The sequence below is a fragment of the Diplotaxodon limnothrissa genome, linkage group LG7, assembly GCF_057381915.1.
Source record: "Diplotaxodon limnothrissa isolate DT_005_m linkage group LG7, D_limnothrissa_male_GT1.1, whole genome shotgun sequence".
Classification (NCBI taxonomy): Eukaryota; Metazoa; Chordata; class Actinopteri; order Cichliformes; family Cichlidae; genus Diplotaxodon; species Diplotaxodon limnothrissa.
In genome coordinates, this window is record NC_140602.1 from 28,889,970 (window position 1) to 28,904,318 (window position 14,349).

General features: G+C 45.5%; 2 protein-coding genes across 3 annotated transcripts; one reads left to right on the forward strand and one right to left on the reverse strand.

The window, feature by feature from the left end:
* The first annotated feature begins 1,927 nt into the window (after nucleotides 1-1,927).
* On the forward strand, nucleotides 1,928-3,268 carry ufc1 (ubiquitin-fold modifier conjugating enzyme 1). The gene has a single exon (XM_085357848.1). It carries the CDS (start codon nucleotides 2,025-2,027, stop codon nucleotides 2,538-2,540), a length of 516 nt encoding a protein of 171 aa, XP_085213974.1. The 5' UTR covers nucleotides 1,928-2,024; the 3' UTR covers nucleotides 2,541-3,268.
* Nucleotides 3,269-3,509: 241 nt separating this feature from the next.
* Nucleotides 3,510-12,936, reverse strand: fktn (fukutin). Of its 2 annotated transcripts, none has more exons than XM_085357850.1 (10): nucleotides 12,719-12,936; nucleotides 11,794-11,865; nucleotides 11,187-11,387; nucleotides 10,944-11,090; nucleotides 10,737-10,867; nucleotides 10,516-10,648; nucleotides 10,267-10,396; nucleotides 8,168-8,301; nucleotides 3,909-4,033; nucleotides 3,510-3,769 (listed from the first exon to the last, which is right to left on the reverse strand). In XM_085357850.1, exons 1-10 carry the CDS (start codon nucleotides 12,818-12,820, stop codon nucleotides 3,556-3,558), a joined length of 1,389 nt encoding a protein of 462 aa, XP_085213976.1. In that variant the 5' UTR covers nucleotides 12,821-12,936; the 3' UTR covers nucleotides 3,510-3,555. The 2 variants fall into 2 exon arrangements, with proteins under 2 accessions (XP_085213976.1, XP_085213975.1); XM_085357849.1 differs by having other exon boundaries at nucleotides 11,794-11,868.
* Nucleotides 12,937-14,349: the final 1,413 nt, after the last annotated feature.

Sequence of the window (14,349 nt, forward strand, 5' to 3'; positions counted from 1 at the left end):
TTTTGCAGGGTTTATGAGAAATCATTGGATTTAGTTTTTATTTACATTTGCTCAGCATGCTGTCTTTGAAACAGTGTTTTTAATTCCAGATTTTTTCTGCAGGTGTGGGGCCTCAGAGCTGCACACACCTGACATCAGCTGTAACTTGTCAGGTAGATCTCCATCCTCAGCTCAGTATTACCTGTGTAAAGGTGTGTCAGTGAACTTCAGCGCACAAACCTGGACACAACCACAGTCAAAGTGTGTGTGTGTGAATCAGAGGAACACTGAAGCTGTTCATTCTGCTGCTTCATGTCTGAATCATGCCAACCCCAAATCATAGAAAAAAACAGTGATGTCAGAGTGAAATGTGCAGCACTCAGTTAGATGGTAGGGTCAGGATTCTGCTCTGCTCCGCATGTGATGGCCACACACCTTTTCCAGCTACTGCACATCAGGATTCCCAGTAGTATCATTTAAGCTGGGGTCAGCCATTTTAATATCTGATTTCAACCTTTATCAACATTAACAAACAGTAATTGTTGAACCTCTGGATGATGTGCTTCTGTTGGCTTCATCGGGTGATGGCCTCCAGCTTGCCTTGGAACGGTTCGCAGTCGAGTGTGAAGCGGGGGGGAATGAGAATCAGCACCTCCAAATCTGAGGCCATGGTCCTCAGCCGGAAAAGGGTGGAGTGCCCCCTTCGGGTCAGGGACGAGTTCCTGCCCCAAGTGGAGGAGTTTAAGTATCCCAGGGTCTTGTTCACGAGTGATGGGAGAAGGGAGCGGGAGATCGACAGACGGATTGGTGCTGCAGCTGCAGTGATGCGGACGCTGCCCCGGTCTGTTGTGGTGAAGAGAGAGCTGAGCGTAAAAACAAAGCTCTCAGTTTACCAGTTGACCTACGTCCCTACCCTCACCTATTTTCATGAGCTGTGGGTAGTTACCGAAAGAACGAGATCCCGGACACAAGCGGCAGAAATGGGCTTCCTCCGAAGGGTGGCTGGCCTCTCCCCTAGAGATAGGGTGGGAAGTTCAGCCATCCGGGAGGGGCTCGGAGTAGAGCCGCTGCTGCTCCTCCGCATTCAAGAGATAGTTGAGATGGTTCAGGCATCTGACAAGGATGCCTCCTGGGTGAGGTGTTCCGGGGATGTCCCACCAGGAGGAGGCCCGGGGGCAGACACACTGGAGAGATTATATCTAACGGCTGGCCTGGGAACGCCTTGGTGTTCCCCCGGAGAAGTTGGAGGAGGTGGCTGAGGAGAGGGAGGTCTGGGCTTCTCTGCTTGCGCTGCTGCCCCTGTGACCCTTCCCCAGATAAGCGGAAGAAGATAGATGGATGGATGGATGGATAATCGTTGAACTTGCGGTTCTTGATGGAGAACTCTGCACATGCTTAGTGCGACTCTCTCTGCCTGAGGGAAAGGATGCCAGCCTGAGGAGGCATGGAGATTGTCTTGCTGACTGCAGAGTTAATGTTTAGGTTAAAAATGAAATCCTCCTCCTTTTCAGCTTCAGGCTGGTCCCCCTGGGGGTTCGCATGGAAGGAGGAAAACATCGGCACATCCTCATCCAACCAGAGGATGGGATTACTCGAACTAATGGCACCTGTATGTATACCAGCAGGACTGTCAGTGTTCAACTTAAATAACCTGCATGACTCATCAGGTGCCTGTATTTTAAACTATATGGTAATCATTAACAGTAATCAATTTTTCTGTTCGATCATCTGGCGTCACTAGTTATCGATTGATTATAGATCAGTTTTTTGTGTAAAGCTGTACAAACTCATAATAATTTATACCTGTGACGGATCTGTTGCTGCTCAGGTGGGCAGTGTTGCTGTTTGTCACATGCCTGTTATAAACTTTGAAGGTAAAAAAAAAAAAAAAAGGGAACAAACTGAGGCTTTTGTTTTGAAAACCCGGAAGCGGAAGTTGTTGGCCGGATCCGCTCCCGGTGAAGTCCACGTCAGTCCTCAGAGCACACCTGAGGGGTCCGGACCGAACCGAACTAAAGTCATACCCGTTAACTCTCCTGCGCATCATGGCGGACGAGGCCACGCGCAAGGCCGTTTCGCAGATCCCGCTGCTGAAGACGCACGCGGGGCCGCGAGACCGCGCGCTGTGGCCGCAGCGGCTGAAGGAGGAGTACCAGGCGCTGATCCGCTTCGTGGAGCAGAACAAGGCGGCCGACAACGACTGGTTCCGCCTCGAATCCAACGCTGACGGCACGCGCTGGACTGGCACGTGCTGGTACATCCACGAGCTGCTGCGCTACGAGTTCCGGCTAGAGTTCGATATCCCTGTGACGTACCCGGACACCGCACCTGAGGTGGCAGTTCCGGAGCTGGACGGGAAGACCGCCAAAATGTACCGCGGCGGGAAAATCTGCCTCACCGAACACTTTGCGCCGCTCTGGGCCCGGAACGCGCCGCGGTTCGGGCTCGCGCACCTCATGGCGCTCGGACTCGGACCGTGGCTCGCCGTGGAGATTCCGGACCTTATCAGCAAGGGCATCGTAGTCCACAAGGAGGGGCAGGCCGAACCGGCGGCGGAGTGACATCAGACGGAAAGCCGGACCGGACCGGAAGCAGGGCTGAAAGACTGAAACTAGGAGAGTAAAAACTGTGTTAAAATGAATGGAGTCTGGTTTGGAAATGACGTTGACTCTGTTAGTCATCACTGATCTGTAACTGACGCTGTTCAAGTAAAAATGGGCACAGAGAGAATTGAGTCTGATTGGGAGATCGCACTGGCATCTGGCTATTATTTTTCAGTAGTAAGACTAAATGAGTAAAGCTCATGAGAATATGAATGGAGTCTGGTAGCGAGATGACCCACAGATTGGTAATAATAAAAGGTAGAAATGTGTTGATATAATAAATTGAGATTTACCGTAAAATAACTTCAGCCCACTGAAAGATAGTGGGGAAAAATCAATGGAACCTGGTGGAGAGGTGGCCCCTCGTAACAAATTTATGATGTTGATATTTTTATTGCGCCACAAGAAATGATAAAAATGGTGCTAAAATGAATGGCTTCTGGCTTTTTTTGCTCAGTAAAGAAGTAAAAAGTGAGGCAAAAGTATTATTGATCTAATAAAATAATGTTAATTTTTTTTTTTTGCATCACAAGGAAGAGTATAAACGGTGGGACTTTGAATGGAGTCTGATGGGGAGAAGACACCTAATGATCAGACTGCAGACGTTCTGTTAGTTTGATCACGAGTAAAAACACGTAATATATGAATGAAGTCTGGTAGTCTGGATGTAAACAGTGACACACCAATCTGTCCCTAAACAATAAATATTTAGATTTCCTGCTGGTTGTATTGTTTGCAAAATATTTACAAATGTTTGCAGCTGTGTACGATGTCAAATTTAAATCACTAGGACATTTGTTTAATGGGCCATATAAATAGGGATGTTACTGATTTCATCACATCCTGTTACAGTAAGTCACGTTCTAAACAAAAGGAGACACAATTTAAACAAAACTTTTATTAGTTTGTTTCAACAACAGAATCGTGTGTGTGGTCCCGATCAGCTGACTGATGGCTGATAATAAAATATCAGTCAGTACACCTGGATAAGCTCTGCCCACTCTGCCACAGGCCACACCCCGTTCGCTTGCACATTGCTTGGTGATGATTTCCAGTCCCAGACCCTCAGTGGGATGTTCCAGGAGGCGCCATAGTTTGCTGTCACGTAGTCAAGCGTCTCACATGGAACACGCACTTTCAGCTCAAGAAGCTCCGCCCAGCACAGCGAGAAGCGTGGAAAGATGTACCTGGAGATAAGAAGAAAAAAATTTTTAACCTGCGGCAGGGTTGACAAAGTGACCTGACAGATGGTAATGACTTTACGTAGCAATAAACGACATGACGATTACGCCGTCTGTACAAATATTTAAGGTGAAAGGATTTTACTTGAACTTCCTGCCACTCTTTGCCTGCGTCCCGCCATTCCACATGATATCACCGTTGTCGTAGAAGAAAAAAATGTCCAGCTTCACATCTTCAATCAGAAATGACAGCTCCAGACTGTCCTCCACCTTTTACAATAAAACACCCGCTTTCAGAATAAAAGACAGAAAACTAAACTTCACAATAAAATGATTTCAGAATAAAGGAGGTAACTATGGGTGCATTCCAAAAGTCCATGTTTCTGTGAAAGTTTCCTCACTAAGAGACATGACTCCAAACACTAGCATCCTCTACGAAAGGAGAGGAGAAAATGTGTCCTATAATTCACTGCAAACAACCATCCAACCATTTATGAAAACACTGACATAATCGAAGTGGGTGGGATCGATTTTGATGTTCCTTCTAACTGAATTTTCCATTTTATCCATAACCTGTGGATATATTTATAGTTTTTATCAGCAGCTGTTAAATTCACAGCTAAACTCTGAACATCAAGCTGCTGGAATATAAATTTGATGTTGTTGCTGCATGAAGAAAGTAGAACAGTGAGTTCAAGATTATGATTTATAATAAATGATCAAAGAGTGTTTAAGGCTCTGTATGATCACTGTTGTATTACAGTCTTTAGGATTCAGGTTTACTTCAGGTCAACTGGGATCGGTTACGATGGAGGGAATTTTACAGAAATCCTTAACAGGCTGGAGGAAACAAAATAAATATACAGAGGGTAAAATAAGTAATTTAAGTAAGTTCAAAGTAAATATATTTCTGAAGGTGCGATTGATATTAAATTCTCACCAGATGTGAGTGATAACCCATCCAATCCACACATGCAAAGGAATCAAACCATAGATGTCCATAAATATGTGTAATAATGATAAATGACACAGAGAAAATAAATGAAGACACTCACTGAAATTGGATTAATACTTTATACAAAGCCTTTGTTGGTGATCACAGCTTCATATTCAGCTTCTCCTGTATGGAGAAACTAGTCGCAGCATTGCTCGGGTGTGATTTTGGTCCATTCTTCCACACAAACAGTCTTCAAACCCTGAAGGTTCCGTGGGTCCCGTCTATGAACTTTGACCTTGAGTTCTTTTCAGTTGGTTGAGGTCAGCTGATCCAGCAGCTTTATTTCCTATCTCTGACACCAGCTGAGAGTTTTCTTTCGTCTCGTTTCATCTTCATCATCCTGGTAGATGGCAGCAGATTTTTATCAGGAATTTCTCTGTACATTTTTCCATTCATCCTTCCTTCAGTTATATGAAGTCTGTCAGTGCTGTATGCTGAAAAGGAGCCCCACACCACGATGTTCCCAACTCCAAACATCTATATTAGTGTTCTGGGGGTGATATATAGTTCCCTTTGACCTCCAAACGTACGATGATGTTAAAACGCATTATGGCATCCAAAGAGTTTAATTTTGGACTCATCTGACCAGACATAAGATAGACTTTATTAGTCCCAGAGATGGAAAATTCATTGTTACAGCAGAAAAGCAGATAGGCCAGGAATAAATAAAGAGATTTAGATTATTTAGATAAAAATATCAAGTCAAATCAAGTCAAGTGGCTTTACTGTCATTTCAAGCATGTGCAGTGGTACAGTACACAGTGACGCGAGACAGCGTTCCTCCAAGATCATGGTGCCACATGATCTTGGAGTAAAATCAAACCAGGACTACATAAAGTGCAAGTGTGAAAAACTGCAAAAAACAGTGCAACACCAGACAGAACAGAATGATACAGATACAAGACAGTGCAATAGACAGTGGGTTGTGCAAAAAGACTGAGCACTGTGCAAAAAAGCAAAAGCAACAACCTATGCATGTAATTGATGTATGAAGGTGTGTGAGGTGTGTCTGCATATGCCATTGTGCAGGTAATGTAGTGACGTGTGTGAAGGTATGTGTGTGTCAGTCCAGTCACTGAGTGTAATGGAGGTAGTTATGGAGCTGGTGATGAGGGACCAGGAGAGGGTCTCCGCCAGGTGAACACTAAGGAATTTGGTGCTCTTGACAACCTCCAGAGAGGATTCATTGATGTTAAGTGGACAGTGATCTCACCATGCTCTCCTGAAGTCGACAATTATCTCTTTTGTTTTGTCCACGTTCAGAGACAGGTTGTTGACTCTGCAACAGTCCGTTAGCTTCTGCACCTCCTCTCTGTATGCTGACTCATTGCTTTTGCTGATGAGACCCACCACAGTCCTGTCATCAGCGAAACTGACGATTTGGTTTGAACTGTGCATTGCTGTACAGTCGTGAGTCAGCAAAGTGAACAGCAGTGGGATGAGCACACAGCCCCGAGGGGCTCTAGTGCTCATTGTGGTGGTGATGGAGATGCAGTTACTGATCTGGACTGTCTGAGGCCTCTCCATGAGAAAGTCCAGGATCCAGTGGCAGAACGAAGTGTTCAGGTCCAGCAGGCTCAGTTTTCCAGTCAGGTGTTGAGGAATGATTGTGTTGAATGCTGAAGTGAAATCTATGAACAGCATTCATACATACATGCCCTTATTGTCCAGGTGAGTGAGAGCCAGATGTAGGGTGGTGGCGATGGCATCATCTGTTGACCGGTTGGGGCGATAAGTGAACTGGAGTGGGTCCAGCAGTGAGCTCACTTGCAGCTGAAGATGAGCAAGGACTAGCCTCTCCAGGATCTTTGTCAGATGTGATGTCAGAGCCACCGGCCTATAGCTGTTGAAGTCCTTTGGCTGTGGCCTCTTGGAAACTGACACCACACAAGATGTTTTCCACAGCTGTGGCATTCTACCAAGCTTCAGGCTCAGGCTAAAGATGTATTGAGTTATCCTGCATTGGACTTGAGAAGCAGTCTGCCGAGCTGATGCCATCTGGACCAAGCTTCAAGATGGAGTCAGCAATGGAGTCTTCCATGTTGAGCGTTTATATGCGCCACAGCGTATTAGTGCATTACTTATCGTTTTCTTTGAAACAATCATACCCGCTGATTCAGGTCTTTCTGTAGCTCTGCACAGGAGCCCCTTGGCTCTTGAACAACTCTTCTGATTCTGATTTTTTTTTTTTCACTCCCCTGTCTGAAATCTTGCAGGGAGCACCTGGTCGCGGCCGGTTTATGGTGAAATTATGTTCTTTCCATTTCCGGACATTGGGCCCAACAGTACTCAATGGAACTGTTATTTTTAGAAATTCATCAGTATGTTTTTGCAACAATAAGGTTATGATGGTCTTGGGAGACCTCACTGGTTTTACCCGTCATGAGATGTTTCTGTGTGACAACTTGATAATTGGGCACCTTTTATTAGCCATCATTCAGGACTGATTGAGCTGATATTAATTTGCACTAAGTGGCAGGATTGACTTATAATCACTGATAGATTTTAGCTGCTGTCTTGAATCTCCCTGCCTTTTTACACATCCCTCTCTTCACATGTTCAATACTTTTCCCTGTGTCACTTCTCGTTTTTACACATAATTTATGGACGTCTATGTTTCCATGTGTGGCTTGGATGGGTTATTACTGACATCTGGTGAGAATTTCAGAAGACAAACATTATTTACCGTTATATTATGAGAAGTCCCAGTTGTGACAGGTGTATGTATAAGTGCATCACTTGGTAGTTTTAACAGCATAGTGCACTTTTATCTGTTACAGATTCAGCAGAGAGAAGTCACTCGCTGTGTGAACACTGCTGAGAAAGAGCAGCCAAGTTCAGGTCATTTCTGCCGTTTCATGGAAGCATTTACCAAGGAGCAATAAGTGGGCTCGCCTCTAAACACTCAGCATGAAGAAGTTAGAGAATCTGTTCCTCCTTCTTTAAAATTCCAGCCTTTCTAATGAAAAATGAATGATTTTCTCAATGTTTACATTACCCCCATAAAACAACAGAACATGTTGTGGAGAAGTAACGCATGCTTTGTAGTCCATCTTTTACACATTGTCAATATAGCGGACATGCGTCATCACAACGTTAAGAAATGAGTGTGAGCTCGTTCAAATCCTCAGCACACCACTTTTCTCTTTTTCTAAGTCCTCAGTAATTCTCCTACCCACTTTTCCTTGAGATCGATGAAAAGAGGTTAGGAACAGGAGATAGTAGGTACTTTTTGGAACACACCCTAAACTTCACAATAAGACAGGTTGTAAGAATAAAAGACAGATTTTGCAGTAGATGTTTGAAGCTGGTGACTGAAGATGAAGCATGAAAAAGTTTTTGGTGTTAGAAGTAGAATAAAGAAGAAGAAACTCAGACAGTAAAAGATAAAAATAAAGATTTTGGACCTTTCCAAACTTGTGTTTCAGCGTCAGGCCGGCGTCTGTGAATGCTGCGATGATGTCAGGCCTGTAGTCAGCGATGAAGATGCCAATGTCGACGTCACGGCTGTATGAGATGATGCTGCACTGCCTGAACCAGCCTGGAGAAGGTGACACAGACAGACAGGTGTGAGGACGGGATTACCTGCACACACTGAATCAATTAGTCTTTTTGACTGAGGTGCAACTTCCTCAGATGTGATTTACCTGGATGTTTAAACCACAGATAATAAGGCATGTGACCCTGATTACAGGTGATGTCAGCACAAACTATGGATGTCATACAGCAGTTTGACCTCTGTGTGACCCTATAGTAGCACACCTGAGTGAATCACTGGTTACATGCTCCTCCACAGGAGTTTTAACAGGAACAGGTAGACAACCTACAGTCAGAGGTTCTGACGTTGAAGCAGGAAGTCATCAGCATACCTGACACACCTGTTGTAAAAGTTATAAGTGACAGTGACCTCTGTGTTTCACTTCCTGTCTCCGAGGCGGTAACCTGCTCTATTTTAGTCCAGTCATGCGAGTCTCACTCTTGCTTAGTGCTCCGACAGGCGCTGCATACACCTGTGTAAGTTTCACAATAAAAAACGCCAAAAGAACTTGAGAGATTTCAGCGGTTTACCCAGGGTCACCATGGCGAGGTCGCTGCATGTCTAATCTGTGGTGGACACACTTCCTGATGTAGCCCTCGAGGGATTCTTGTTTCCCAGAATCAAACACAAATATGACTGATAACAGGAAATCAGGAAATCAACCAGTGCCAAAATAAAAGCCTGCTTAAAAAAACAACAAAAAAGCAGAGAGAGATTATGGCAAACCATCGACTCAGGAGGGGAAGGCGGTGCTGTACCTGCACTGACTATAGTGTGGGTGGAGCGCTGCTGACTTCGACTGAGAATATTGTCGGGCAGTGGAAAGGAATACTTCGAGGACCTCCTTAATCCCACTGAGCTGCATCAGGCATAGCAGCATGCAGTTATTCTACATTGTGACGATGTAATTTTGATCATGTCAAAGTGAAAGAGGCCATACAGTCCTTATACGACCGTTGCAGAAGCCTGGCCCGCATAGCAGGCAAGAAGTCGGACTTGTTCCTGGTGGGTGATGGGCTCCGCCAGGGCTGCCCTTTGTCACCGATTCTGTTCATAACAGGATTTCTAGGCATAGCAAAGGGGCGGAAGGCTTTCGCTTGGGTGGTCTCAGGATCTCATCTCTGCTTTTTGCAGATGATGTGGTCCTGTTGGATTCATCGGGTGATGGCCTCCAGCACGCCTTGGAACGGTTCACAGCCGAGTGTGAAGTGGTGGGAATGAGATTCAGCACCTCCAAATCTGAGGCTACGGTCCTCAACTGGAAAAGGGTGGAGTGCCCACTCCGGGTCAGGGACGAGTTCCTGCCCCAAGTGGAGGAGTTTAAGTATTTCGGGTCTTCTTCACGAGTGACGGGAGAAGGGAGCGGGAGATCGACAGACGGATTGGTGCTGCGGCCGCAGTGATGTGGACGCTGTACCGGTCTGTTGTGGTGAAGAGAGAGCTCAGTGTAAAAGTGAAGCTCTCAATTTATGAGATTGATCTGCGTCCCTACCATCACTTATGGTCACAAGCTGTGGGTAGTTACCGAAAGAACGAGATCCCGGACACAAGTGGCAGAAATGGGCTTCCTCTGAAGGGTGGCTGGCCTCTCCCCTAGAGATAGGGTGGGAAGTTCAGCCATCCGGGAGGGGCTCGGAGTAGAGCCGCTGCTGCTCCTCCGCATTCAAGAGATAGTTGAGATGGTTCAGGCATCTGACAAGGATGCCTCCTGGGTGAGGTGTTCCGGGGATGTCCCACCAGGAGGAGGCCCGGGGGCAGACACACTGGAGAGATTATATCTAACGGCTGGCCTGGGAACGCCTTGGTGTTCCCCCGGAGAAGTTGGAGGAGGTGGCTAAGGAGAGGGAGGTCTGGGCTTCTCTGTTTGCGCTGCTGCCCCTGCGACTTGGCCCCGAATAAGCGGAAGAAGATGGATGGATGGATGAAAGTTTGCTGAAACTGTACAAATGAGTCAGGAGGTAGAGTTACCCAGGCAGGTACCGCTGCTGAGCCAGAACGGAACGTGAAGGCGAGTGAGCGTTCGAGCCGTCAAATGAAGCAACGCCTTTGCTTTTCTCCGGAAATCCACCGCCGCTGCAGACGAGTCGTCAGGGTAGAGCTGCAGAGAAGTAGTCGCATGACGAGAAAAAGGAAGTTTTAAAAAAAGATTTGTTTATAATATTTTTCATTTCCTCTTTCTCCCCTCTTTTTACAATAAAAAGAAGCTTTCATTCTGACCTGCAGGAAATTGCGAGCATCACGGTAACGGCACTCTAGGAAGCGGGCGTGTTTCTGCTGGGCCAGAAAATGGGAAATGTTTCGCGGGACTCGAACGTCCAGGCCATCAAGGACGGTCAGGATGAGCTGCGGCCTGCAGAGGACGTCACATTACAGGAAGTTCATTAGTGCGGTTTTTTTGTCTCATTTACACACATAACGTAGTCATGTGATGTCAGCACCTGTCATAGGCTCCAGCGTAGCGCCCATAGTCGAGCACTTTGAAGGCAGCAAAGCTTCGGTCTGCGTCCCCTTTGAGGCGCAGCGCTCCATGCCACAGGTAATTCCCGCTGCGCTCATACAGGAAGACCACCTGCAAGGAGCACAGGTCACATCGTCAGCTGTTTTGTCACCTGAATCAGATCGTCACGACATCTGGCAACATCCACCTGAATGACATGATTGTGGAGGCGGAACAAGAAGTGCAGGGGAATGTCCTCTCCTGATAGGGTGTCCAGGCTGGCGAGTCGAGGGTCCACTCCCCGCAGCTCCATCACCTCAAAGCCTTTCTGCTCAGCTGCCAATAGGAAGCCGGGCTGACAGACAAACAAACAATTACAGTTTTAAAAACTTTATTTAAACTCAAGTTCTGCATTTTCTCACGCTCTGAAGACAACAAACAAGTCACTCACATCATACTTCCATTGGTTGGCCTGCAGAGCGAATGACGTGACGGCTCGGCCTGTGCACAGAAAGCTGCAGTGCGGTTCGCGCACCAGCCGGTCACGCTGCCGCAAAGCATCCTGGGAGAGCAGTGCCAGCACGGCGGTGTCAGTGAGGAACAGTGGCAGCTTGAAGTGCTGCACTAACGCTAGAAACTTCTTCACCACCTGCTGCAGGGAGGAACAAAGCAACTGTTACCGTGGTAACCATGGTCAGGTCAGGAAGGAGGAGTTAAAACATTTAACAATTAAGTATAAAACAAGCTAATTTTATGAGCCACAATACAAGTTTACACATTGTACAAATTTCATGACTCACGTCTACATCTTGTGTAAGAGAAGCGAGATGTAAGATGTAAGATTTGTTTTAAATGTATTTGAAAAGTTCTTCACCTTTATTTAAGAGAGGAACGTCATGTGCAAGTGGAAAGACATAGAGAGCTGCATCAGGCATAGCAGCATGCAGTTTTTCTACCTTGTGACGATGTAATTTTGATCATTTCAAAGTGAAAGTTTAAATCTGAATTGCTAACAATTGATGTTAAGCTAACAGCAGCTAGCATCAGATCTGACTTACCCATTGGACTTGGCTAGCGGTCAGGTGGCCTGGAGTCAGGTGACCTGCTGGGCGGAAGATGTGAGAGCCAGGCTGCTGCAGGAGAATAGAAGAAAACAGGGTCACCACAACGGTCATGCTCCCGCATGACTTACCTTCAGAGGCTGACGCTGCCTATCTGGACCTTGGGGGTGTCGTAGCTAAAAGATCAACCTTAAGACTGTCACATGTCCTGATGGAGGGTTAAATACTCACACGTGTGACAAGGTTACTGTAATTCGAGCACATAGATGATTCAGGATCTCTTCATGAGTAATGTTCATGCACAGGTAATGTCAGCGTACAGGTGAGATGGAACACATAGGCAGCATGATTATGATGACGATCATCTTCGCCAGAAGATGTTTCCTGATTGGCTGAATTTAACCTAAAATATTTTAACTTCACGTTCAGGTACAGATACCTGATAGCATTTACAAGGCTGTTATAACTAAAGTTAACCTTACTGCAGTGAAGGAATCTCAGGTGTGCCTCTTTCTCTCTTTACCTGCCTCTGAACACAAACCTGTACGGCAGCTTCAGGAACGACCCATTTTATGTTCATCATCTAAACTCTACCTAAGGAAGACTGTGCGCTGCTGTAGACTCCACCCCCACTGAAAAGCTGTCCTTTCACCTGTCACTTGTGCAGGTGTGTTTACCTGTGTCTGCTCTGCACAGACACAAAAACATTAAACTCATAATTATAATTTGAGACGTGGTGTGGTTCCTATAATCCTGACTTCACAAATGCAATTGAAACAGCTAGTGCACAGATTAGGATTATATTCTGACAGGGCAGAGGGCTTTGAGTTTTAATGGTTCATTAGTGACATCACAAACCTTCAGATTAGGTGACACTGGGAGCCTCTCGCATCACACAAGCGTTTACACGGCTATGGCTCACCTTGCTGACGTACTTCCGGTAGTAGTGCAGCTGGAATAGCAGGAACACGGAGCTGCTAACGATGAGCAGCGCTAACACGGCCGTCCGGTTCACACGAAGCATCCGGAAACGGGGCCCGTCACCGCGCTTCTCATGACGCCAGAACTGAGCTCGAGGCACGAGGGAGCGGCACGAAAATACTCAGAGCACCGCGAAAATCACCAAGCCGTCTGCGGCCGCCGCCATATTTAAAAGGGCTCACTTCCTGCGCGGCCTTTCACAGTAAAAGCCCAAAACCTTTCTGCTGTGATTTTCAGAGGGAAAAAAGCTGAAATAGTCGATTCCCTGAAGGAAACATGAAGAATTAAATATGACAGCTGTGGTGTTTTAAACTGTTTTATCCACATAGCATGAAAATATGATTTTTCTTCATCAACACACTGAATATTTATCAGCATCGATTTTTAATCGTTAAATTTCAAATTCAAATTTTATTTGTCACGTACACAGTCATACACAGTACGATATGCAGTGAAATGCTTAGACAACTGCTCGTGACCTAAAAAGAAAAAGGCTATGAATAAGATAGGAAATAAATATGAAAAATTAAAAAGGGTCAATTTAACTAGGAAGGAATAAAATATAAATTAAGGTTAAAAATGAAATAACTGTACAACACAATTTAGAATGAAGGGTAAATTTAACTGGGAAAGAATAAGATAAAATATATAAATTAAAGTTGAAAATAAAATAACTGTACAACAAAATACACAATACACAGTATAGAACTATATAAGAATGTATGAAGAAAGATAAATAAATAAATATATACACAATAACAGCAGCTGTACAAGTATTAACTGGAAATGAAGAATATAGTGACCAGTGTTGTGCAATCCACATTATGTCTTGTGCAGTGCAAATATGCTTAAAGTGATTTAAGTGATTTAAGTGATGATTTAAGTCTTCCAGACACTAAACCAAGGAACAATGTACATTTCAAATTCCTTTAATTTTAAATATGTTTATATTGTCTATCCTGTAAAATAGTCAGATGTCTATTCTTATTAATGTACAGAATTCACCTGCTTGCTGCTACTACTGCACATTCACCCAATGTACATACTATATATATAATGTTCTTCCTCTACAGACACCCCCCCCCCCCCCATTTTTGCACATGTCGAGGAGCGTGTCAGGCTACATTTCACTGTGTGTTATACTTGTATAACTATGCATGTGACAAATAAAGAACCTTGAACCTGAAAGTGAAAACAATGTCCAGAAAGTCCAGTGTGTGTGTAAGAACTGTATGTGTGGGTCAGTACTGTGTGGTGGTGTGATTGAGAGACCGTATCGCCTGCGGGAAGAAGCTCCTCCTCAGTCTCTCTGTGTTGGTCTTCAGGGAGCGGAATCGCTTTCCTGACCTCAACAGAGAGAACAGTCTGTTGTTGGGATGGCTGAGGTCCTTCATGATCTTCCTGGCCTTGGTCCAGCACCGCCTGCTGTAGATTGAGTGCAGGTCAGGGAGCTCGGAGCGGATGGTGCGCTCAGCTGACCGCACAACCCTCTGTAGAGCTCGTCTGTCCTGCATGGTGCTGTTCCCGAACCAGGTTAAGATGTTTCCCGCCAGGATGCTCTCTATGGTGCAC